The sequence below is a fragment of the Pseudophryne corroboree genome, chromosome 12 (genome assembly GCF_028390025.1).
Source record: "Pseudophryne corroboree isolate aPseCor3 chromosome 12, aPseCor3.hap2, whole genome shotgun sequence".
Lineage (NCBI taxonomy): Eukaryota > Metazoa > Chordata > Amphibia > Anura > Myobatrachidae > Pseudophryne > Pseudophryne corroboree.
The window spans coordinates 72,894,779-72,922,301 of record NC_086455.1 but is presented as its reverse complement, the minus strand read 5'-3'; the positions used below and the strand labels follow the sequence as shown (position 1 = coordinate 72,922,301).

Genomic DNA, 27,523 nt, shown 5'->3' with positions numbered 1-27,523 from the left:
CCCCCCATGGTCCTTTCAGGAACCCCAGCATCCACTACGGACTCCGAGAAATAGAATTATCGGTAAGTAAATTCTTATTATTTCACTTGTGATTCTGTGAGGAGACCTGCAAAACATGCACTGTGTGCGGTCCTGAGGATAGAGTTTGAGAACCTGTGATCTAGAGTAAATAAAAGGACGTGCATTTAATAATCTGCAGTTCAGACTTTATCTGCATAATTAGCCACAAAAGTGATTAATTTTGCATTTTGGGAAAACCTTCAAACAAATACATGTTTCTTTACTTTTCTCCCACTACGTCACTAAATAATAAAATGCATAATGTTGAATTCTATATCTATCTATCTATCTATCTATCTATCTATCTATCTATCTATCTATCTATCTATCTATCTATCTATCTATCTATCTATCTATCTATCTATCTATCTATCTATCCTGTATTTAACCACAGGAATGAAAAAGTGGTATCAATACTATAGAAAGCCATCACAGCTAGAGTAGAGTGGCACATTTTGAAATGCCAGTGTGACGCCAGCCTATGGTGGTTCAGGATTGTCTTCTTGTGTGATCCATACTGACAAGCTTCACAGAGGAATCATTTGGGCTGATGGGCTCTGGCGACTTGCGGTGCTGATGTGAGACGTAAAACCCCTCAAAAACGCTATACTGTCAGCATAAAGATGGGAATATTGCTGTAGATGTTGCTTCTAAAGATGTGTCCTCATACTGTACTTTGCTGCAGTAGTGCCAAAGAGCCCCTCTCAGCGTGCCGGGTCCCGTAAGACTCTGCTAGCACCTGGAATATTTTTTTTTCACGTCTTTTTTTTTACCTGAAGATGTCACAACAATACAACTAGGATGCTCAAGGAGACTCTTGATTCATTTGATGACACTTGTATATCTGTGTGCGAATGAGTCTCTGAATCTGTATACGAAGTGCTACAATGCAGCAGTCACAGCTTTGTTTAACGCTAAGGTCTGTTGTGCTCCATATACAGACTCTGTCATACACAGATATACAAGTGTCGTGTATCAACACCTCGTGCTGTGTGGCATATTGAGGCTAGATGTATGTACAGTATGTATGTGTGTGCGTGTGTGTGTGTATATGTTTTTCCTCTGTTTTTTTTCTTTCAGGAACTTCCAGTGCACAAACACATGATGAAAAGCAAATGTATCACAAGCCCTTAGGATAATGCTATACATTCTCGCTTGCTGGTTAATCTAGTTTGCATACTGCCTGATTTTTTTTTTTTTTTCCCTAAAAATGTATAATGCATTGCCACCATTGCGTACGCCCACATTGGTCATGTGTTGGTAAAATGTAAAAATCAATGGTTCAGTGAATCCAAATTGTTTTTTGAACAGTGTCGGCAACTTTAGTTACAAAAAAACTTTCTGAAGTTATTTAACGGAGTAGATCAACCACACATGACTTGCTATACAGCAGGCTGGGGTCAGTCGTTCTTGGATGGATACTATGGGGTATATGCAATAGCGGGCGAATTCGCGGCAATTATCGCCGTTTTTTCAATTCGACCAAATTCGCCAGGTGAATTCCGGAAGGTGGCTTTCGGAATTCACCATATGCAATGAAAAACGGATTCGCCAGAGTCGCGGGCGAAAATCGGCCGATTTGGCGGATTTTGCCGCGATTTTAAAAAACGGGGAAAAACCCGAAAAAAAAATGGCGTGGGGTCCCCCCTCCAAAGCATAACCAACCTCGGGCTCATCGAGCTGGTCCTGGTTCTAAAAATGCAGGGGAAAAATCGGCCAGGGATCCCCCGTATTTTTAAAACCAGCACCGGGCTCTGCGCCTGATGCTGGTGCCAAAAATACGGGGGACAAAAAGAGTAGGGGTCCCCCGTATTTTTAACACCAGCATCGGGCTCCACTAGCTGGACAGATAATGCCACAGCCGGGGGTCACTTTTATGCCGTGCCCTGCGGCCGTGGCATCAAATATCCAACTAGTCACCCCTGGCCGGGGTACCCTGGGGGAGTGGGGACCCCTTCAATCAAGGGGTGTCGTCCCCCCCCAGCCACCCAAGGGCCAGGGGTGAAGCCCGAGGCTGTCCCCCCCCATCCAATGGGCTGCGGATGGGGGGGCTGATAGCCTTTGTGATAAAAAAAAAGATATTGTTTTTTCCATTAGTACTACAAGTCCCAGCAAGCCTCCCCCGCAAGCTGGTACTTGGAGAACCACAAGTACCAGCATGCGGGAGAAGAACGGGCCCGCTGGTACCTGTAGTACTACTGGAAAAAAAATACCCAAATAAAAACAGGACACACACACCGTCGACAGTAAAACTTTATTTCACACTACCGACACACACATACTTACCTATGTTCACACGCCGACATCGGTCCTCTTCTCCCTGTAGAATCCACGGATACCTGAAAAGCAAAGTTCAATATACTCACCTTAACCAGGGTCCAGAGATAAATCCACGTACTTGGCAAAAAAATAAAACGCATTTACCCGCACCAAAAACGGACTGAAAGGGGTCCCATGCTGACACATGGGACACCTTTCCACGAATAAGACCTGTCAGTGACAGCTGTCACTGACAGGTCTCTAAGCCAATCAGGAAGCGCAACTTCGTTGCGCTCACCTGATTGGCTGATCGCTGTGACAGCGCATCGCACAGCTCCCTCCATTATATTCAATGGTGGGAACTTAGCGGCTAGCGGTGAGGTCACCCGCCGGTCAGCCGCTGACCGGCGGGTGACCTCACCGCTAGCCGCTAAGTTCCCACCATTGAAAGTAATGGAGCGGCTTTGCGAGGCGCTGTCAGAGTACAGACGGCGTCCAACCAATCAGGTGAGCGCCACGGCAGTAGCGCTTCCTGATTGGCTGAAGGGACATCAGTGACAGGAGTCACGTGATGTCCCGGCATTCGGGAGAAAGGAGTGTAATGTGAAAACATTGGACCCCTTTCTAGTCCGGTATGGCTCGGTGATCGTTTTTTTTTTTTACAAAGTACGTGGATTTACCTCTGGACCTGGACCTCTGGACGCTGGAAGGTGAGTATAATTTTTTGACAGGTACCCTCGGATCGTCGGTGATCGTTGCAGTCGGCGTGTCAACACAGGTAAGTATGTGTGTGTCGGTGTATGAAATAAAGTTTTACTGTCGACGGTGTGTGTGTCCTGTTTTTATTTGGGTATTTTTTTTCCAGTAGTACTACAGGTACCAGCGGGCCCGTTCTTCTCCCGCATGCTGGTACTTGTGGTTCTCCAAGTACCAGCTTGCGGGGGAGGCTTGCTGGGACTTGTAGTACTAATGGAAAAAACAATATCTTTTTTTTATCACAAAGGCTATCAGCCCCCCCATCCGCAGCCCATTGGATGGGGGGGGGGACAGCCTCGGGCTTCACCCCTGGCCCTTGGGTGGCTGGGGGGGGGGGACCCCTTGATTGAAGGGGTCCCCACTCCCCCAGGGTACCCCGGCCAGGGGTGACTAGTTGGATATTTAATGCCACGGCCGCAGGGCACGGCATAAAAGTGACCCCCGGCTGTGGCATTATCTGTCCAGCTAGTGGAGCCCGATGCTGGTGTTAAAAATACGGGGGACCCCTACTCGTTTTGTCCCCCGTATTTTTGGCACCAGCATCAGGCGCAGAGCCCGGTGCTGGTTTTAAAAATACGGGGGATCCCCTGTCAATTTTCCCCCCGCATTTTTAGAACCAGGACCAGCTCAATGAGCCCGAGGCTGGTTATGCTTTGGAGGGGGGACCCCACGCCATTTTTTTTCCTGATTTTACCGTTCCAGCAATAAAAAAATAAAATAAAAAAAAATTTATTTTAAAAAATATATAAATAATATTTGTGCCTCCCCCCCCCCAAAAAAAAAGTACCTAATCCCTTCTAATATAAATAGATCTGCTATTCCAAAAAAAAAAAACACAAAAAAAAACATGTTTAAACTTTTTTTATTTGTTTTCACCCTCCAAAGTGTGGCGGATTGAAAATCGCGAATTTGCTGTCTAAAAGCACTGCAGGCGAATTTCCAAACTTGAATTGAATATGCTGGAGGCGAATTGCAGCATCTGTACCATTGCAGAAAAGGCGAATGCGGAAAAAGGCGAATTGAGAAAAGGCGAATTTTGACGGTCCGTTTTTTTGCGAAAAAGTACTGCACTGCATAGGCGAATTGATTTTTTGAGGCGAAAACGTTCCGGAATTCGCCTTTTTTTGAAATTCGCCCGCTATTGCATATACCCCAATGAGAATATAGTTACCTTTCCATTGCTTCTATAGCTATTCTCTTTTGTATAATTGTACAGAACAGTACAGGGCCCTACACATTTGGCGATCCGCTGCCGGATACGGCCGACGGGCGACGCCGGGGGAGGTGTCAGTGATGGCTCCATAGCGGTGCAGGCAAATATGGACGATCTTGTCTGTATTGACCTGCATGCACGGGGCCGCGCATCGTTCATCGCTGGTGCCTCCACACTAAAAGATATGAACTTCATTAATGAACGAGATCATTCATATCTTTGCGTATTATCTGCCAGTGTGTAGGGCCTGTAAGACGAACAAACTTGCAATCATCTATTACTGGTAACACAGTAGGCAGAAGATCAGGTCTTCATTCTGAGCACAAATGAGGAGTAGAAGCAGGCGCCTGTTACCCCACTTACAAGAAATACTTGTAAACTGCTTTGTATTAGGTAGTTATGTTTCTCAGAATGAAACTCCTGTTTGGTCTGGAATTAAATGTAAGGGTAGATTTACTTAAGCCTCTGCACTCGACAAGTAAAGGTGTTGCCTGCAGCAGCCAATCCAGATTCTGTTGATCATTTTCTACAACACAATAGAGGAATGGCTAAAATGGATTGGTTGCTATGGGTAACACCCAAACTTTTCAGTTTTAGGAGCATTAATAAATATACCCCTAAATCCTCTGGGTTTTTTTTTTTTTAATCCATATAAAATTATTTTTTCATTTTACTAGTTAGTCACATCCATTATCTTTTGAACCTAATAATTTGACTGTTACTCACAAACCAGTATTATGAATGAGTTTTCCTTTGGTTAATCATTCCTCCCTTGTTAGATTTGTTTTTGTGAACTTCCATAATTCCTTCCGACAGGAATAAGCATTGTTTTTTGTTTGACAGAAGCAAAGGGCTTGTTTAAATTAATGGAAGATATATTTGTCATGGAGTGGTGGAAGATAAACCTTGTGTCGGAGTTCAGACCGAGGACACACCAGTTCACATGATCCTGAACGTTTTGGCAACGGAAGGGAGTTTGCTAAGATAGGCAATTTTAAGACTGCACACTTCCTATAAATGCCGTCTTAACTTCAAACTTTCTGATTGTCAAAGGTTATATTTAGTTGATTGTTGTTTTTAGATCATGGAAGATTTGCCCTCTTAAAGCTAGTTTAAGTGGTAGGTGTTTAGCTTCCTATTTGGTTAGCAGCCACTAAAGTGTATTCCATTTAGTACATAAAGGGTGGAGAGAGATAAAGTACCAACCAATCGGCTCCTAACGGCCATTTGTACAACTCGGCCTGTAAAAGGACAGTTAGGCGCTTATAGGTTAGTGCTTTATCTCTCTCTCTCTACAAGCTTTGATAAATCTCCCCCAAAGTCTTTATAAAAATATTCAGAAATGAGTGAGCTATTACACAGGAGGTGAGAAAGATATACAACTGCCATATCCCAATTGTTAACCAACCGATTAAGGTGGACAGACAGGAATGCCAAAATGCCCCCACAGCCTAACTCCCCTCCCCAGTCTTCCTTACCGGCCTTCTCCACTTGCTCTACCCACTTGAAGTACCGGAATGTTACACCTGACTAGTTTTTATAGCCTAGATTAAGATACACTAACCTTAGAAAGACACTGAAACCAAGAAGGAAGGGACAGTGTTAGGGTGATCTTGTATGGAAACCAGGGTCAGCCTCTGAAAGCTCTCCGGACCACCATGCCTTCATGTCCCAACTTTATTTCCTGCTAGTGAAGGTTTACTGTGGTCAAATAGCTACTCATCTGTTTGTACTACTGTGTTTTCTCAGCCAGCAGCTTGGCGGGCCATAGGTTGAGCACTGAGCGGCACAGAACATGTTGTGCAGCTGATTAGTCGATCAGTGCTTTCCTTATCTGGCTTGGATGATGTATTGAGTGTATAGTAAGAGCTGGTATTAATCATTTCTCTGTCAGACATCTGTGAAGCAGAACAGGGACAAAGGGGGAGATGTACTAAGCAGTGATAAAAGTTGAGAAATGAGTCAGTGAAGAAGTTGTAAATGGCAACCAATCATCATTGAGGTAACATTTATAATTTGCATACTATAAAATTATACAGAGCAGCTGATTGGTTGCCATGGGCAACTTCTCCACTGGCTCACTTCTCCACTTTTATCACTGCTTAATATATGTCCCCCATAGTGCTAGGGCCACAGGTGTAGATGCGCTGATACACCTGTTAGCCATCACTGATCTAGGCAGACCTTTATGCACTATAATCCTTTTAAATCTGTGTATACTGAGGCCTAGCTATATCAGGCCTTGGAGAATGATAAATAGTTAAAAACAGTAGGTTCCAAGTATGCACCACAGATTTGGAACCTACTGTAGAGCCTAGAGGACTTAAGCTCCGTACACATTGGGCGACACACTAGACCAGGGCTGACCAAACCGGACCTCTAGATCTACCAACAGTTTATGTTTTCCAGGCCTCCTGGAGATCTGTAGAATTGTCAGTTTGGAATGAAAGCAGCACATCTTATGTAGCCCATACACTTATACAATATGGCATACAATCCTTCAATTTCGAAAATCTCATGATTGTATGCACATATTGAGCACCATGTGACGCGATGCACGGGCACTCGAATATCGCATCGCAAAATATTAAGTGCTGCACTTAATATTTATCGCATTGCAGTGCGATTGCGTGTTTTTTTAAAACACGTGCGATATATCGCATTGCAATGTGCGATGGGCACACGCCGGGAGCGTCCAGAGGCCGCTCCCACTCAGCCGTGACATGCCTATCACGTGATTACCGTGCGTGATCGCATGGTAATCACTTTGGCAGTGATTTCATCACACCTGAACTGCTGATGCGATGCCCTGCGATGTTGCATCGCACAAGTGTATGGGCACCATTAATTAGTAATGACTACACCTGTGCACCAGCTAGGTTGTCTGGAAAATGTGAACTGTTGGCAGATCTCGAGGACTCGTTTGGCCAGCCCTGCATTAGACGATATAAACGATAACTATCTTTCTGCAGCGGGGTACACTGGGATTCCACAGGGAATACATCGGGGTGTAGAGTTGGATCTTGATCCGAGGCAGCAACAGGCTAAAGCTTTGACTGTTCCACCGCCTCCTCTATAACCCCGCCTTCAGACACTGGAGCTGAGTTTGTAAGTTGGTGCCTGCAGAGCAGATGCAGCTGCGCTAGGCAGCCCTGGTAAGAGCTTTTAAGAAGACTTCAAGGGCCGCAGCACTTTCTATGTCTTTATGACATGCTGTGCTGCAGCTCCATCACCTTTCCCAGCAGAGCTGCATACTTCTGCGGCCGGGTTCCCGGGTACTTGCAGCGGAGGCACACCGGTCATCAGACACACCACCGCTGACGCTCTCCAGGATCGCGTGGCTCCACATCAGGGAGGAGGTAAGAATGTCCCCCAGATGGGACACGCCGGTAAATCGCGGTCCCAGGAGACGGACTGCACTGCTGACGTGGGACAGGGACCCCACTATATCCACCGGGGCAAGGGAGCACAGGTCGGAATTACTAAAATCCGTTTTATATGGGCTCCACAGTACCTGGTGGTGAGGACCAGGATAAGGTGCTGACCTGTAGCCCCTCCCCCGGCTCCAGGCGCCATCTGCTGCTGGTGTTCCCGCCCTGGAGCTGTATTTCACACTCCCTCACTCCCTGACAGAGATTTTGGCGCCATCTACACTACTAGCTGGGCTGATCTCCGGGACTGCAGGGCTCTGTCTCCTCTGTAAAGCCACCTGTCTCATCAGCGCTGTGCATTTGCAGGCACTTAAGTATTCTACATGTCATTTTAGACCGTGTTAGTTAAGAACAAGTGTACTGCTAGCTGAATATTTAGTACAAGTATTCTGTGATATACATCCAGTATCTACTGTGCATTGTTGTATCTATACTCATACATATTTATATATAAATTTACTAGTCCAGTGCAGTTTTATATGTAATAACTTCTGCATTGTAAATGTGACTGAGTCAGGGCCGCCATCAAGGGGGTGCCCTGTGTACAGTTGTCCTGAGCCCGGCCACTCTGACAGAGTGACACTGACCGCGGCTGGCCGGCTGCTAGTGCTGTGCTCAGTGGTGGAACTTACAGCGGTGCAGCCGGTGCGTTGCACTGGGGCCCCGCCGCACTGTGGGGCCCACAGCCGCCGGCATTACAATGAATCATTGTATGTCGCCGCCGCCAGACCTGTCTCCGCTGCCATTGTCCCCTCCCGGTTCTACTCCCCTCTCCGCCCCGGGCCTAAAAACTTACCAGTGGCGTGCGTTCCCTGGACATCAATCACTGCTGCTAGTAAGGGGGAGGAGGGGATGCTCTCCCATCTCCTCCCCTCTCCAGCGTCTCAGCCTCTCAGACGTGCTGCTGACACTAAGTGGCCTGCCCCTCCAATGGGGAAAGGAAGAGACGCCCTCTCAGCTCTTCCCCACCCCAGATAGTGCAGCTGTAGCAGCTGAGAATAGAACAGTCTGTCTGGAGGCGGAGCAGGGGCAGCTATCTCAGCACCTCCCCCTTCCTCTTTATATTCCGCACATCTTTCTGCTTCCTTTCCCTCTGTCTGTGTTTGGGCGCTGGGGACCTGACAGCGTCACACATGGAGGAGCCGTAGATCATGATCTGTGAAGCCTCTGGTAGGAAATAGATGGTCTTGCATGTTTTTTATGTTCATACGTATATGTTTATTAATCTGTATTTAAAAAAAAAAGTTATCTCCCGTGCAGCATCACTTGAGGGTGTCGGTGGCAAAAGTTTTTGCGTTAGTAATTGGTTGCATCTCCTGTTTCTATATTTGGCAACTTGAGTAGTTGCATCATTTCCACCTGTTAGCGGTCTTCTTTATGTCATTTACACACACTTACGGGGTAATTCAGACTAGATTGCTGCAGCGGCATTGCTATGGTATTTTTACCGTGTGTTTCAGTCACCTCATACCGCTTAAATCCTCTGTTTTGTGTCACACAGGGCGGGAAATCCGCGGACGCTTCTGCATCCTGCAGTACTGGCACCACGGATTTATCTGAGGGGGAAGTTTTAGCTGCTGGTTCAGGCGCCATACACCCAGTCAACCTGCAGCACCTGTGGCTAATCAGGACCCACCTTGGGCAGCGTTCTCAAGTATGCTGAGTACACTTGTGACATGTCTTACGCCCCCTGTGGTACCTCCAGTGTCATTGCAGCCACATATTGTCCATGTGGTTAATCCGCCCTGGGCGGATACACTGTTTACAACAATTAAATTAATCCTTGGTTAGACACAAGTCTACCCCACACCCCTCTCTGGGGTCAAGGGGTCATCTAAGCGGGCCATTTCTTCCTCACAATCCACTAATATTTTGGATAATTCTTCAGATGAGGATGGGGAATATACTGATCCGTCATACACTGATACAGTTGCTACTGATGAGGAATCTACAATTCAGGTTGATGTTACTGACCTAGTGGAGGCTATTAAGTTAATTCTTCAAATAGATGATGACATTGAGCCTACTACTGTGTCTAAGAAACTTGATAAGTTCAAACGTCAGAAGGTTGATAAAGTAGTCTTACCGCATACTGACTACTTAATTGACATACGTCGTCGCCAGGAAAGAGATTTTCCCTGTCTCTAAAAAGTTGCTAGCTCGTTATCCTATCACTGTGGAGTTGAGTAACAAGTGGGAAACTCAACCGCCGGTGGACACTCATGTCGCCCGTCTTGTGGTGTCATCTACTCTGCCTGTCACCACTGTCACCTCACTGAAGGAACGGATAAGCGTGTGGAGGGATGCCTGAAGTCTCTTTACTCTCTTGCTGGTGCGGTACATAGACCGACTATGGCAGCCTCCTGGGCTGCGAAAGGAATTGAAGCTTGTGTTCAGGCAATTGAGGATGAGCTGCCTCAGGATTTTTCTGACAAACAATATCTGTCTTATTACCACAGCCTCCCACTATATTCAAGAGGCGGCCTCTGATGCAGGTGTAATGGTGGCAAAGGCATCTACTATGTCTATCCTGGCTCATCGAATTATGTGGTTGAGGTCCTGGAAGGCGAACCTGGACTCCAAAAAGACCTTGGAGGTGCTCCCTTTTAAGGGAGACATCCTCTTTTGGGAGGAGCTGAACAAGATTGTAACTGACTTGGCTACGCCCAAGACTGCATGCCTACCAAATACCAAATACTAATCCTTCTGCTGTACCACCTTTCGTTCCTTTCGACCTCCAGGGAAAACAAAGGGTCAGGCGTATCCGCGACAGGCTTGTGCTTCCAACACCACTAAGCCTAAATCGAAACAATCCTGGGCCACCCATCAGCCTGCTTCCAAACAAGACAAGCCTGCCGCATGACAGGGCGGGCATTCCCCTGGGGGACCCCAGGGTGGGAGGTCGACTTCTGCAGTTCGTCCAGGCCTGTGATAAAGCTAAATATTTATCTTATATAAAACCCTTTGTGAGGTCTAAGAACACTGTACGCTATTTATGTATGAAGTACCGTAAGGGTACGCTCGTTGCGTAACAATCGCTTAGCCGTGGTCGAGACGCTCAAGCGTCACGTTCGCTCATGGCCAAGAGATCACAGGCAGGCACGCTATTGGCTGCCGACTAACGTAATGGTTCACTATAGCGTAACGGACGCTGTATCGGGAGCGGGCTGCTCGAGCGATACAGACGCTCACGAGAATACGCTGTTGGTATCGGGCACACTTATAGGTGAGCGACTACCGTAATGCTACGCTATCAGCGTAGCGGACGCTCGAGACCACGAGGAGATCACGAGCGGCGCAGACGCTCACAATGTTAAACCTTTATATCTAAACCATAAACAATGTAATATGCTGTAAAACCTTTGTGTAGAGATAGGGTGTAGATGCAACCTAGTGTAACCTTATTAACTTAAAAGCTGTTTGAGCGTCACCGACGCTCTGAGAATACTTAGCACTATAAGAAATACACAGATACCGTGCTTAGGGTCCAACGCCTAATATATATATATATTATGAATGATATACTTGCAAAAGAATTAACACAATACAAGTCATACACTACAATATAACATAGACTACCTAACCAGATAACTATACATGAAATACAATACAATACTATTACGTTCAAGGGATTACGAGAGAAAGAGGAGAAGAGAGAGAGAGAGAGAGAGAGATATGGCCCATAACAACAAGGAAAGACAATATGATTACGGAGAAAACTTACGCACAAAGGAAACGATCGCATGCGCCTCTGGACATCCAGCTCCCGATTTTCAGCAATGATAACCGTTGAAGAGTGAGCTGGATGTGATCGGCTTGTCTATTTATGCCCCACACACAATACAATTCAATGGTCCCTACAATCTCATTGTTCATTGGACACAGGAATTCGGCTTCGCATTATAACAAAAGGTCATAGGTTGATTCATACAGGTGGGCTGTGACTATTTCCAACAGCTCAGGTGGGAGGGAAACTGAGTTTCCCGCCGCATGGATAATTAAGTGCAAATAATAGTAAATGGACATAAACTTCTTATGTCCATAATTATTCGCACGAGCGATTAATCCGCTTCAAACCAACACCGGAATATTGCTAATTAGATACTCTTCCGATGGATACTAAACACCACTGTACTACTCCTGTCTGACCCTTCGTATCAAACAAAGGGGGATTTCTCTGTTCATGAACATTCTACATTAACCAAACTTTCAGAATCTATCAAAGGGACCATGATCTACAAAATACATTATATAGTGAAAATGTGTAACGATTGAGTCGCACGCTACAAACACATGAACTCTACCGTAAATGCACATACCGCGCGCCCGCGGGTGCCCGCAACAGCGAGTATGCGCACGCACGGGAGAGCGCACGCATGCGCAGCGCAGACCTGTGTGAGGTGCAAATATAGCAGTGTGCATAGAGATATTTTTCTGACTTTGACACCTGGTTAAAAACCACTTTGGACGCCTGGGTGCGGGAAGTTGTCTCTCATGAGTGCGGAGTCTTTCAAGAGACGTCCCACTCGCCAGTTTTCCACAATGGTTATCCCTGCGGATCCGTTAAAAGCGCAAGCTCTACACTTGTGGATACAGGAGTGGTAGTGCCGGTACCTCTGTCTCAGAGAGGCAGGGAATACTATTCAACCCTGTTTCTAGTTCCGAAGCCAAATGGGTCCTTCTGGCTTATACTCAACCTCAAATCATTGAACAAGTTTGTGAGAGTATCCAAATTCCGTATGGAAATTCTGCGCTCTGTAGTGCTGCCCATGGAACCCGAGGACTATATGGTATCCCTGGACATACAGGCTTCTTACCTGCACATAGCTATTGCCATGTCGCATCAGCAATATCTGCGGTTTGCTATCGGCAACCTACATTATCAATTCCAGGCACAGCCTTTTGGATTGGCCACAGCCCCTCTGATCTTCACCAAGGACGTGGCTGTCGGGATCCTGCCGTATCTGGACGACTTGCTGATCCTGGCGAACTCCCAAGAGGTTCTCCTCAGTCATCTGGAACTGACGGTCCAAATCCTACAAGCCCACGTGTGGCTCATCAACTGGAAAAAGTTCTCGCTGGTCCCTGCTCGGAGCATGGTGCACCTGAGGGCACTACTGGACACACAGCCAACGATTGTTTTTGTCTCCAGAGAAAGTCCGGAAACTTCAGGACGGATTACATATTTCCTCTCTCGTCCAAGAGTGTCGATACACTCGGCGATGCAAGTACTAGGCCTCATGGTGTCTGCTTTCGACATGGTAGAGTACGCTCAATTTCATTCCCTCCCTTTGCAGAGGTTAATCCTTTCCAAGTGGGACGGCCTGCCTCATCGGATCAGGTCTCAAATGATCTCCTTGACTCTGGCGGTTCGTCTGTCACTGAGCTGGTGGCTACAAGACCACCAGTTGAGCAGGGGCCGTCCCTCCTGGATCTCCAACTGGGTCCTCCTGACAACTGATGCCTGTCTGCGGGGTTGGGGCGCGGTGTTGGAGCAACACTCTCTCTCCAGGGTCGTTAGACCAGGGAGGAATATCTCCTCCCGATAAACATTCTGGAATTGCGGGCAGTTTTCAATGCGTTGACACTGGCCGTGCCTCTAGTACAGAACAGGCCTGTTCAAGCATAATCAGACAACGCCACCACGGTGGCGTACATAAATCATCAAGGCTGCACTCGAAGCCGCATGGCAATGCTGAAAGTATCAAAAATCCTCCATTGGGCGGAACGCCATCTGCCAGCAATATCGGCAGTGTTCATTCCGGGAGTCCTCAACTGGGAAGCGGATTTCCTCAGTCGTCGGAACGTTCACGCCGGATAGTGGAGTCTTCATCCGGAAGTCTTTCTTTCAACTCGTAGTGGACAAGTGGGGTCTACCAGATGTAAACCTGATGGCGTCTCAACACAATCGCATGGTCCCGGTCTTCGGATCAAGGACAAGGGATCCTCAAGCAGCAACTTTCGGCTGCCATACGTGTTCCCTCCAGTGTCATTCCTGCCCAGGGTACTACGGAAGTTCAAGCAAGAAGGAGGAATACTACTTCTAGTCGCTCCAGCATGGCCCAGACAGCATTGGTTCTCAGACCTGCATGGTCTAGCGAAAGAGCATCCTCTTCTACTTCCTCAATGCCCAGACCTCCTCGTTCAGGGCCCTTGTGTCTATCCGGACCTAGCCAGACTGGCTTTGACGGCGTGGCTCTTGAAGCTTCACTCCTGAGGGCCAAGGTATTCTCTGAGGCAGTTATTCAAACTACGTTGAAGGCCCGCAAACTGGCTTCTGCGCGGATTTATTACAGGGTCTGGAACTTTTATTTCACATGTTGTGCTGCTAAGAATTATGATGCCTATTCATTCAGAACTTCTAGGCTTTTGGCTTTTCTACAACAAGTCCTAGATTTAGGCCTTTGGCCTCCCTCAAGGTTCATATATCTGCCTTGTCAGTGTTGTTTCGGAGGAAAATTACATCTATTCCTGATGTTCATACTTTCACTCAGGGAGGCTGAATCCGTAAAGCACCCTATGTCCCTCCTGTGGGTCCATGGGATCTGTCGGTTGTCTTAATTGCCCTGCAAGAGTCTCCATTTGAACCTCTTGAGTCTGTGGATCTTAAATGTCTTACACTTAAGATCGTGTTTTTATTGGCTATTGCCTCTGCTAGGAGGGTGTTGGACTTGTGCGCTTTGTCCTGTCCGCCACCCTTTCTGATTTTTCATAGGGACCGGGCAGTTCTTCGAACTCGCCCTGGTTATCTACCTAAGGTGGTATCATCTTTTCAACTTAACCAAGAGGTTGTGGTTCCGGACTTTATCTCTTCTGGTTTGTCCTCCAAAGAACAGGGTTTAGATGTGGTACGGGCTCTCCGTATTTATGTAGAGAGGACTGCCTCCCTCAGGAGATCAGATACCCTTTTTGTACTTTCTGGTTTTCACAAACGTGGCTGGCCTGCATATAAGCAAACGTTGGCCAGCTGGATTAGAATGGCGATTGCACAAGCCTATGCGCAGGATGGACTCCCAGCTCCTGCTGCTATTGAAGCCCATTCTACTCGGTCTGTTGGACCTTCTTGGGTGGCCCGCCGAGGCGCGTCCGCTGAACAATTGTGAAAGGCGGGTATGTGGTCCTCAGTGAACACGTTCACCAGGTTTTTATGCCTTTGATACTTCCGCCTCCCGGATGCTTCCTTTGGACGCCGGGTACTTGTGCCCGCTACGGTGCGTCCCCTCCCACGAGGAACTGCTTTAGGTCATCCCAGATATATTCCCTGTGGTATCCCAGTGTACCCTGCTGCGGAAAAGAAGCTTTAAGATAGACTTACCATGGTTAAATCTCTTTCTGCGAGCTGCACTGGATTCCACAGGGCGCCCACCTTGACGCACTTAGCTTTTTTGTGTTTGTATGGCATTAGCTGCTAGTCCCTTCTCCTGTCGTGAAAATGTGGTTCTTTGTGACAAACATCTACGGTCTCTTTTACCTGCTACTGCATTGGACTGTTTAACGAAACTGAGCTCCAGTGCCCGGCGGCGGGGTTATAGAGGAGGCGGTGCAATGCTTACTGGGAGCAGTCATAGCTTTGGCCTGTTGGTTCCTCTGCTCAAGATCCAACTCTACACACCGATGTATTCCCTGTAGAATCCAGTGTACCTCGCAGAAAGAGATTTACCCATGGTAAGTCTACCATAAATCTTCTTCTTCCCTTTTTTTTTTTTTTTTTTTTTAAAGATCTGTCGGTCATATTATCCAGTGTGTATGGATGAACGTTGCGCGCAACCGCGGGTTGTTCTCGATCATCCATGATCTACGGAACATGCAGCTCAATGTTAACTATATATTTGAGCTGCATGTTCTGGGAGTAAGGGAGATGACGTCACTGAACAATTTCATACATCAATATCGTTCAGTGTGTATTAACTGGTAATCTCCCCTTATTAGCAATCGGCGATATAGCGCTGATTGCTAGCTAGGAGAGGCCGTCCAGTGTGTACCTGGCTTTACTGTGTCTCTCTATTTTTACAAGTGTGACGATATCTTTTGTGGGCTGGTTGATTCAATATAAGGTTTGATATATTCAAACTAGATTGTTTACTTATGCATGGTGCACTTCCAAAGCATTATCCAGAGTATCTACATGATACAGATTGTAGCCCAAGTCAGACTGCCTTTCACTGGATTATCTACCATTGAGAAGCCCATGCAATACGACGTCTTCTCCATGCGTAGTCACAGTCTGGGTTGCTTTTTGTTTGACATGGTGGGAGACCACAAGTATGGGTCCCCTTGCTATGGTGAAAGCACACCCTGGTGGGTCAGTGTAGCGCTTTTGTCTCTGTACCGCTTAGGCTGAAATTTAGGTTCCCTGATGTCACCATAGTGGTCCCAAGTCACAATTTTCAAATAAAGTTTAATAAAGAAACATACTAACCTAAGAGCCTCATTCAGCATTTTTTTTTAAAGATAAAATATTTTTTTTTCTCTCTTGATTTATCCATCGTAGTACAATATGGAAATAAATAATAAAAAGGAAATGTCACTATTAAAAAAAGAAAAGTCAACAAAAATGCTAAAGACAACTGGGAAATGATAAATGCTGTAGCAGGGATTCCCCACCAGCCAATCACAAGTAGCCAATATGGGGATTCTCTTTTTGAAGGCGCGTTCAGCTCAATGACAGCTCTGGAAATTTAGCTGTGGTTATTGATCTCATTTGGAATGATTTCTCATGCAATATTTATAATTTTAATAAAGTGTCAAAAGAGGGAGTTTGGGGAGTCCTTCATTCAGAGACTGGCTATTGTTTATCTTGCCAATTCATTGCTATGAGTCATGACACAGATGTGAAATCTGCTCTGCTCCAGAGCTCCATACACATCATTACTAGACCTACAGTACATTAAACACTGATTATAAAGGGTATTCAATTAGTGCAGAATTTTCAGACCATTGGAAAATCATCACACTTCGCCCGTTTTAAGGGCGAATTACATTTGCCCTATTCAATGCCTGTGCTGATTTTTTGACTGGTCAAACAATCTGGCACTGGCGAAATCGCAGCCGATACATGTTTTGTCACATTTGCGGCCCGTTGAGTCTATTTCGCCCATGCCGATTCGACAAAAAAAAAAAAAAAGTGAAAAGGCGTGACGAAAATGGAAAATTGGCAACTTAATTGAATACCCGCCCTGTGTGTAGCTGTGTTGTCAGATACATGGAATACATTTATGTACATTAGTAATAACAATTATCTTATTGTTTTCCAGATACTTACTAGAACAAGACTTTCCCGGAATGCGGATAGGACCAGAGCCCACCACGGATTCATTCATTGCTGTGATGTACGGTGAAAAAGAAGGAAGCATCCCGGGAAACGCGTTGGTTGTTGATCCTAAAAAACCTTTTCGCAAACTGAACAGTTTTGGAAACTCCTTTCTGAACAGGTACATTCCCAGCATCTATACATATAATAAACCTGTAAGGGTTGTGTCTGTACATAGCCATTTTTCTTGAGAAATATACTTCTAGGGACTGTTTATGAACTATAGAGACAAAAACAAAATGTTTCAGAATTTTTGTCCGTTCGCTCCAACATCACTCAAACTACTGGATGAATTTGAATCCTGTTTTCACTATTGTGTAGCTTAGTACCTAAAAAGAAACTGATGTATGTATGATCTTTTTGTGACGTCAGGGAGAGAAGCAATAAAGGAAAAAAACGGACGCTTGACACTTTGCGCACTAAAAATTGGTGTTCCGATCATTCTTCTGCGGAACTTGACTCCGCCCAAGTTATGCAACGGAACCAGACTAAAAACCCATATAGACGGACCGATGCAGGAGAGATGTGTGCTGAGCTTCACCCAGTAGGTGAAGTGAGCGACCCCCTAGATTGGCCTGCATGCAGGCCAATCTAGCAGCAGCGATAGCGATGCGCGTGGCTGCGCTTCACTATATCGCTGTAAGGGGTACACACGGAGCGATAATGCTCATATTCTAAGCAATCTAGTCAGATTGCTTAGAATATCGCTCCGTCAGTACCCCCCTTTAAAGTGACTGTTCTGCAGAGGAACCTTATACCCCTTTCACACTGCAGCTATAACCCGGTAAATTGCCGGTTTTTAAGCCTTCCAAAATGGGTCTAGCTGCGATCTGAAAGCTCCACATTGAATCTACTGGTTACAGAATACCAGTATTTTAAAACGGTTAAAAAGCAGGGTCCTACACGGTTCAGACCCGTTTCATTGTGCAATGTGAAAGGCTCAGAAACTGTATTTCCAAACCACAGAAGGTGATGGGCTGTCTCCATGCGTGATGTCACCAGGCAGAAGCAGGAAATAAACTGGAGGAAACACATGAGAGTGAAAAAGCGGTTTATTATACAGAGTACAGTTTAAAATGGCAAATTAGAGTGATGAGGAGGTTAGGGAGCTGCTTAGGATCAGAGGGGATGAAGAAATATGTAGATAAATCACTGGGACAGAGAAGGATGCAGTAATCTACAAAAACTTGGTAAAGATGCTTGAAGCTGCTGGGTTCCATCGTACGACTAGCCAAATTATTATTAATTAATAATTAATAATGTCTGGGCCAGAAAAGTCCATTTAAAATGACAACCACTGTTTTCTATGGGTGAAAGGGGTTCAGTGTGAAAGGTACCAAAACGGTAATGAAATGGTAATATACCGGTTACAACATGCGATGTGAAGGGGGTTTAACTGCTTAGATCCGTTTTAAGACTCGTTTTAAGTAACGTTTTAAAACCAGGGTTTGCGATGTGAAAGCGGTATTATTATCGAGGCAGAGATTCTAAAGCCAATTTTCTCTGTGTATCATATTTGTCATATTATTTGGCCTATCATTATCTGTTACGCATCATATTTTTTATTTTTTTTTACACTTACATGTTAGCATATATAGTTTTGGTGCTGTATAAAATGGGATCCGGTCTGAAGATCGACAGTATCTAGGTCGACAATGTTTAGGTCGACCTCTATAGGTCGACAGTCACTAGGTCGACATGGATGGAAGATCGACAGGGTTTCTAGGTCGACAGGTCTAAAGGTCGACATGAGTTTTTTTTTTCAAATATTTTTTTCTTTTTTTGAATTTTTTCATACTTAACGATCCACGTGGACTACGATTGGAACGGTAATCTGTGCCGAGCGAAGCGGTAGCGGAGCGAAGGCACCATGCCCGAAGCATGGCGAGCGAAGCAGTGCACTAATTGGGGTTTCCGGTCACTCTACAAAGAAAATGACACAAAAAAAAACCCAAACAAACCTCATGTCGACCTGTCGACCTAGCACATATCGACCTAGAAACCCTGTCGACCTTCCATCCATGTCGACCTAGTGACTGTCGACCTATAGTGGTCGACCTAAACATTGTCAACCTAGATACTGTCGATTTGATGAACCACACCCGTATAAAATATAATTGGTCCTTGCAACCAAATTTCCTGCTGTCCCCAAGATGATGATAACCACTTCTCTATTCATATTTGATACAGTATGTGAAATAAGTGACTTGGTGGGGGTGTTTGCTTTAACCGTCCTTAATTGTACTTTGTTGAAACTATAATTTGCTAACTCAATAAGGAAGTTTGAAGTAAGCTGCCATTTAATGGCTCACATGATGCTCTGGATTATCTTCAAACTGCTATTCTGGGTGAAAGATTGCATCATTTGTGGCAGTGCTAGCAGATCAGCTGGTTTAAAATGATTAAAATGTGTACCCCAAACAATGCTTTAGAATGTGTACTTTTTTCCCTTTCTCTGTTCCGATGATACTTTGTAGAAATTTTCTTGGCAGTACATCATAGCAAAATAGCGCCTTATTGCCTTGTGTGTGTGTGTGTGTGTGTGTGTGTGTGTGTGTGTGTGTGTGTGTGTGTTTTCTGCTCTATGATTAATATTTGAACTTCACACTCAAATCATGACAGTTCTGCAAGTTAGAAGATGAAAATCACTTCTGAGAATCTTCCAGTCAGTTACTTTGTTTGCGGCCTAAGGGGTCAAATTATTTAGACATGAGGAGGGGTGGTAAGTTGCTATTTTAGTGGCGTGAAAATGTTACCAAGGGCACTGCAAATTGGCCCCCTCGCAGTTCAATCTCGCCCCAGACTCGTGGGTTTTAGGGGGTAATTCAGACCTGATCGTAGCAGCAAATTTGTTAGCAGTTGGGCAAAACCATGTGCACTGCAGGTGTGGTCCCCGAAGACTCATTTTTGCAGGGATCTGCCTACCTTTTAATTAAATTTGGGTTCAACAAAATGGCCGCCATTATTATTGTTCTTATTTGTGGTCCCGGTGTTGTCTGTGGCTTTAAGAAAATAGTTGTAGACTTTCTGCGGTGCTCCTCTGCGTTTGGCTGCTGAGGGTAACATGAAGCACTGCATGAGCAACATTTAATTGTTATTTTATTTTATATTGGGTGTGAGGGGTAATTTAGTGTTTTGTAGAGCTGTATTCATTTACTAAGTATTATATTAATTGGTGAGCTGCTTAAGGAGTGTTACTGTATGTAAAGGAGATACAATTAATGTGTTTTTTTTTACATTAATGTACAGTATTGCTGAAATACATGTGCTTCCAAATTCTGTCATTATTATGGTTATTTTTATTTTTTTTGGTCTGGAAATCCCCATTTAGAAATCCAGCACTTCCCCCTACTAATATGCAAAGCTGTGATTAGTGTAACTAGCAGATGTCAGGTGTTGAATTACAGTAGGGTGTTGTGTACTTGTAATTTTACCGGTGATGTATAATAATTCCGATCATTCTGAAATATTGGGAGCAGCAAATAAAACTTTCCAATATCTTTAAGAGAAGACTTCTCATTTAAAGGGTGGAATTCAATTGTTTATAAACCAGCCACTACTAGATGGCGCCTGAAGGCAGCAATTCAATTGTAGCAGCCACAGAGGTCACTTTTTTTTTTTTTTCTCTCTCTCTTGCATCTTAGTGAACTGTGAGAAAAAATGTTTGCAAACTTGGCACAGTAGTTTGGATGCCCAAAGCAGGACTGTAGGTGGGCTTAGCTGTTTTACACAGCTAAACCCGGTGTGTTTGGTGTGACATGCGCGAGTTGCGTGTGTGCCCAAACAATTGAATTGTGACAATTGTTTGGGTGTCTAAACAGTCCCATTTAGACAGGAAAATAAGATGCAAATCGAAAAATGTAATTGTACAATGTCAGAATTGCGCAGTTAAAAGAATAGGTCGCCTTGGTACAATACTACGAGGGGAAAAAAAACAAGGGGAAAATGAGACCCACAAAATTGAATTCCTCCGGGGGTGGGGGGCGTGTGCCACCTGCCTGCTGTCTATAGCAATGAGCATCTATCCGAGATATTCATCAATTGCTTTGAGAGACGCCCATTAACTGTGACAGTCACATTTTTTTTCTTGCATCCCCCGGTGCGAGGTAAAAAAAAAAATCTGTTTTAAAAAGTCTGCAGTTTTGGTGCCTAAAGAGGCTCTTTAGACAGGTTTAGCCGCTTTGCGTGGGTAAAAACCCACCTATTCATCAGAGCATACCCTTCCGATTCATAACTTAGTCCTGAGGCTGCTCCTCCATCCCCCTGCCTCATGCCTCTCGACCATCTCTGCTTTGCTTACATTGCTTACATACTGCCATCAGGCTACCTCCCGCTTGCCTGCACCTCATGTCATCTGTCTGTCGCCCCTACCCACTAGATTGTTAGCGCTTCAGAGCAGGGCCCTCTTTCCTCTTGTTGTCAAAGCCCTCCTCTCGACACATTTCACTTGCAGCTCTCTCCTACTCAGCGATCATCTTTACCTGTGCTCTTTGTTACTTGTACTCTTTTTGTTATTTACTGTAATTCTAAGTTTTGTCTCCCTGTACTGTCCTTTGTACAACGCTGCAAAACACTTGTGGCGCCTTATAAATAAAGTGTAGTAGTAAATAATAAATAAGCCCGGAGCTGACAGATGCCTTTACTGGCAATGGGTGTCTGATCGGAGCAACAATTCAATAGCTCTGAAAGGTGATCATTGCTATAGATGCCCAGCAGAGGGCGCAGTAAACAATTGAATCTGCCCCAAAGTGTCTTAGGGCTGCATTTAAAACCAGTACCAAATACCGGTGGCATATTTAATTTAGTAATACAGTGATACTAACGAATATGCTGCTGGTATTTACCATAACTTACCAGAAATGTCTCCTGTTCCGCTGCTTGCAGACTAATGTCCATGTGTGACTGGTGTCTGCGGATGCCCATAGTTTTGCGACCTGGTGGGGACTCGCTGTAGCCCAGAATGCTTTTTGCAGGGTCTCCATAGCCGGAAGTGGGGACTGTACTGCTAACACCATCCATAGTTTTAGTTGGGGTATTCAACATGTGGACCCAGAGCTGGCCCTAACCAATATGATGCCCTAGGCAACATTTTGGTTGGTGCCCCCTAGCACCACCGCTGGTTCCGCCTCTGACCTTTCACCTCTTTCCCAGCACCACCACCCCTCATCCATAGCAGTCCTTATTTTGGTGTTTGTACCCCCTATATTTTAAATAGGAACAGTTCGCACATTTGGCGCACAGCCCAAAAAGGGGTGTGTTTTTGCTGGCAAGGGGCATGGCCACACAATAGTAACCCCAATTCCAATTACGCCATACAGTACTGCAACTTTATTCACATTTGATCATGCGATAGTGTTCATAATTCATATTACATCCCACAGTAGTATCACTTTACCTTATAAACATTACTCCTCACAGTAGAGCCCCTTATTCATATTACATCACACTGAATTGCTCCTTATTCACGTTACACCGCACCATAATGCTCTTTATTCACATTAGACAACACGGTAGTGCCCTTTCTATACGCAATGCCACATAGTAGAGCACCTTATACACATGATTCCACACAGTAATGCCCCATACACATATGAGACACATTATTAATGTCCTTATAAACATAATGTGCCTTACACATTATGAAAACCTTTATTAATGCCCTTTTACACATAATGTCCCTTACACATATGCTGCACATTATTATTGCCCTTATACACATAATGACACACATAGTGCCCCCTACACATTTGCTGCACATTATTAGTGCCCCTATACACATAATGACACATACAGTAGTACCCTGTTACACATATGGCGCACATTATTAATGCCCTTATACACATAATGACACACATACTGCCCCCTACACAAATGTTGCACATTATTAATGCATTTTTACATGACACACATAATGCTGCTTACACATATTACAAACACTACTGCACAACCAACCCACTCACATGCACACAACACTCACACTGCCACTAACACTGTGACCTCTGCCTCTGCTTGGATACAGATGTATCCTCATAAATATTGCCTCAATGCTAACGTCGGGAACATTTTTTTAAATTAAAATGCATCTTATTTGCATTGCTATGTGACTAGGATGCACAAGCAGCTTCTGCTGATTAAAATGATATGCAGCATGCCTATATACTGTGTGAGACTGTGGCTGTATCTGCATATGAAATGCTACACACAGAATATAGGCATGCCACATATCATTTTTATCAGCAGAAGCTGCTGATGCCCCTAGGCATATCAAATGCCCTAGGCAATTGCCTAGTTTGTCTATGCCTATGGCCGGCTCTGTGTGGACCTATAGCTGATGTGGAACTAAATATCCCAGCATGCCCTGCCACAGTTTTGGCATGTCCAAATAGAAATGTTGAGCTTATTACTGTTTCCTAAATACAGCATGGATGTCATAAGCCCTTTATAGAGTGCTAAAGGGGTTACAGTATGACTCGTCCTTAACATCATGTAAAACAATCTGCCAGAACAGATGAGCTGTTATTGGTAAATAATGCTACATTATCACAAGCAATCTGTTATCGTAGCACTTGCAGATCTACTGCATAGGTTTGTGGGGGTCTGCTTATAGGACTAATGGATTAGAAAATATCTATTGAAATGTACTATTTTCCCCAAAAGGTATGATAAATTCTTTACATTCTTAACGTAGAACCAATAGAGTAGGTCCCTTTCATGTTACATGGGGACATTTTCTCCTCTGTATACCTTGGCTAATCCAGTCAGGTGCATCTCTACAACTGGTAGAAACACCTCCATTTTCAAAATACTCCAAACCTAGCAGGCCTGGGTCTGACAGGTGAATAGTATACATGTGCGGATTCCTAAGGAAAATTACCTGTTCTACTAGTTTGGGTGGGCATGTTTGGTGGCAGTGTAGCTATCCTGTTACAGATAGTATCTATTATATAAGCAGACTAAATAATTGTATTTAGAGGATGGGGGATAAGAGGGACAAAGAAACCAACAGAGGTGTGTGTGTGTGTGTGTGTGTGTGTGTGTGTGTGTATGTTGGAGGTGGGACAGAGATGGTAAGGTTGGGGAAGGCATCTGTTGGTGATTAGCGTTGGAGGGATTGAGACACTGAGTGTAACATGGCAGATTGGAGTGGAGACACAGATGACATAAACACAGGAGGAGGCATGAGGCTGTTGGGAGTTGCAGGGGGAGACATGAAGCTGTCGGGAGTAGCAGGGGAAGGCATGAAGCTGTTGGGAGTCACAGGGAGAGGCATGCAACTGTTGGGAGTTGCAGGGGGAGGCATGAGGCTTTTGGGAGTCGTAGGGGGAGGCATGGTGCTGTTGGGAGATACAGGGGGAGGCATGAGGTTTTTGGGAGATACAGGGGGGGGGGGATAATGCTGTTAAGAGAGACAGCAGAGCTTAGACTGTATGGCGGTCAATCATGTACATAATTTCTTAACCCATGGACTTTTCGTTCGTTCGTTCGTTCGTGAATTGTGAGAAATATGCATCCGTTCTGGTGTCGATGTCTAAAGCCGATGCTATGTTTCAGTATTTCATCAGTACATATTTGGTAAGTCTTTATTTCTATCACTAGAAGCTGTGAAGTGTTCTTGGATTTGCAGAATGTAGCACGTTACTGCCTGATGTTGGAAACTGCGTGCACAGTGCAACATTCCTAGATATACTATCAGACTTTAAGGCGAACAAGTGTTTGCACATTCCTAGGTTACAGTTTAGAAACCGAGTGAGGTGTCGCCCATAGTGATTCTTTTTTCTTCTTCTGCAGTTTACACTATAGAATGAAACATCTGATGTTCTGGGAAACCCTAGAACTTACCACCTTTTCAGAAATGCCTGCTACCTCCTCTGTACTGTGGTGGATGGAGCATAGAACATATATTGAGTCATCACACTCTTTGATGAAAAGATGTATAGTATTAGGTAATGGGTACACAATTGATAATTGTTGTTGTCTAATGATAATATATATCCCAATGTCAAAAATGTGTCTGCTGTAGATTTTTGACAAGTGGATTATTTGGTTTTTATGTTTTAATCCAGAAAAACCATTTCCAGTTGTAGAAAGCCCATATGACTGGTCATATTTGAGAATATTTATGTTTCCTACCATTCATAATGCAGCTCAGTTAGCGATCCACTTCCTTATGTTAAGTGCAAAAACCTGTTCAATGCAGGTCCGGTAAGGATGTGGCTGTTACTCAAATTGGTTTATAAGTAAAACTGTATATGCCAGTGTGTAACATAGAATGTGATGGCAAATAAGAAGCACCTAGGCCAATGTAGTCTGCCCTAAACACATGCACATGCTTACACACTAGGGTTCATTTTTTTTGGGAGCCAGTTAACCTGCCAGTATATTTTTGGGTTGTGGGAGGAAACCCACACAAGCATGGTGAGAATATACACACTCCACACTGTTAGGAATGTGGTAGGAATCAAACCCACGACCTCAGTGCTTTGAGGCAGTAATGCTAACCATTACACCATCTGTACTACCTTCACTTGGCTGGAAGCGTGAAAGATGGAAAAGATTTCCATGGATTTATACATTTAGTTACTCACCCTTAGAGGTTTGAACATACTGTAGATCCTTAAAAAAAATGTTGGTTATTCCTACCTACACATTGAGTATCTACAGTTGAAAAAGTTTATGAACCTTTTGAAATTTCCTTGATTTGTACATAAATTGGTCATAAAATGTGTTATGATCTTCATCTAAGTCACGACAATAGACAAACACAGTCTGCTGAAATTAATTCTACACAAACAATATGTTCTCATGTTTTTATTGAACACACCATGTAACCATTTTACAGTGCAGGGTGGACAAAGTAAGTGAACCCTTGGATTTAATAACTGGGTGACACTCCTTTTGGCAGCAATAACCTCAACCAAATGTTTCCTATAGTTGCATATCAGACCTGCACAACGGTCAGCGGGAATTTTGGACCATTCCTCATTACAAAACTGTTTCCGTTCAGCAATATTCTTGGGTTGTCTGGTGTGAATCGCTCTCTTGAGGTCATGCCACAGCATCTCAATCGGGTTGAGGTCAGGACTCTGACTGGGCCACTCCAGAAGGCGTATTTTCTTTTGTTGAAGCCATTCTGTTGTTGATCTACTTCTGTGCTTTGGGTCGTTGTTCTGTTTTATCACCCATCTTCTGTTGAGCTTCAATTGGTGGACAGATGGCCTTATGTTCTCCTGCAAAATGTCTTGATAAACTTGGGAATTCATTATTCCGTCGATGATGGTAATCTGTCCAGGCCCTGAAGCAGCAAAACCGCTCCAAACCATGATGCCCACTCCACCATACTTCACAGTTGGGATGAGGTTTTGATGTTGGTGTGCTGTGCCTTTTTTTTTCTCCACACATGGGAAGTCATTCCGAGTTGATCGCTCCCTAGCAGCTTTTAGCAGCCGTGCAAACGCTATGCCGCCGCCCATTGGGAGTGTATTTTAGCTTAGGAGAAGTGCGTCCGTTTTTATCGCAGAGCGCCTGCAATAATTTTGTGTGTAGTTTCAGAGTAGCTCAAAACCTACTCAGCGCTTGCGATCAATTCAGACTATTCAGTTCCGGATTTGACGTCGCACACCCACCGAGCGTTCGCCCAGCCACGCCTGCATTTTCTCTGGCACGCCTGCGTTTTTCCAAACACTCCCTGAAAACGGTCAGTTGCCACCCAGAAACGCCCACTTCATGTCAATCACCCTGCGGCAAGTTGTGCGACTGAAATGCATCGCTAGACCCTGTGCAAAACTGCATCGTTCGTTGTGCCCGTACGTCGCGCGTGTGCATTGCGCCGCATACGCATGCACAGAACTGCCTTTTTTTTTTTTTTTTTTTTTTTTAGCCTGATCTCTGTGCTGCGAACAAATGCAGCTAGCGATCAACTCTGAATGACCACCATAGTGTTGTGTGTTCCTTCCAAACAACTCAACTTTGGTTTCATCTGTCCACAGAATATTTTGCCAGTAGTGCTGTGGAACATTCTGGTGCTCTTTTGCAAACTTCAAACGTGCAGCAATGGTTTTTTTTTTTTTTTTTTTTTGGACAGCAGTGGCTTCCTCTGTGGTATCCTCCCATGAACTCCTTTCTTGTTCAGTGTTTTACGTATGGTAGATTCGTCAACAGAGATGTTAGCATGTGACGGAGATTTCTGTAAGTCTTTAACTGACACTCTAGGATTCTTCTTCACCTCATTGAGCATTCTGTGCTGTGCTCTTGCAGTCATCTTTACAGGACACCCACTCCTAGGGAGAGTAGCAACAGTGCTGAATTTTTTCCATTTATAGACATTTTGTCTTACAGTGGACTAATGAACATAAGGCTTTTAGAGATACTTTTGTAACCCTTTCCAGCTTAATGCAAGTCAACAATTCTTAATCGTAGGTCTTCTGAGAGCTCTTTTCTGCGAGGCATGGTTCACATCAGCCAATGTTTCTTGAATTGCAAACTCAAAACTGGTGT

At 44.7% G+C, this 27,523-nt stretch overlaps 1 protein-coding gene across 2 annotated transcripts in view; it reads left to right on the top strand.

The window, feature by feature from the left end:
* Nucleotides 1-27,523, top strand: part of EHD4 (EH domain containing 4) — a 249,905-nt gene that overhangs the window by 59,778 nt on the left and 162,604 nt on the right. For both annotated transcript variants that reach the window (XM_063947641.1, XM_063947640.1), the window contains exon 2: nucleotides 16,974-17,150. In XM_063947641.1, coding sequence (XP_063803711.1) covers nucleotides 16,974-17,150 — 177 coding nt within the window. The remainder of the gene's footprint in view (nucleotides 1-16,973; nucleotides 17,151-27,523) is intronic.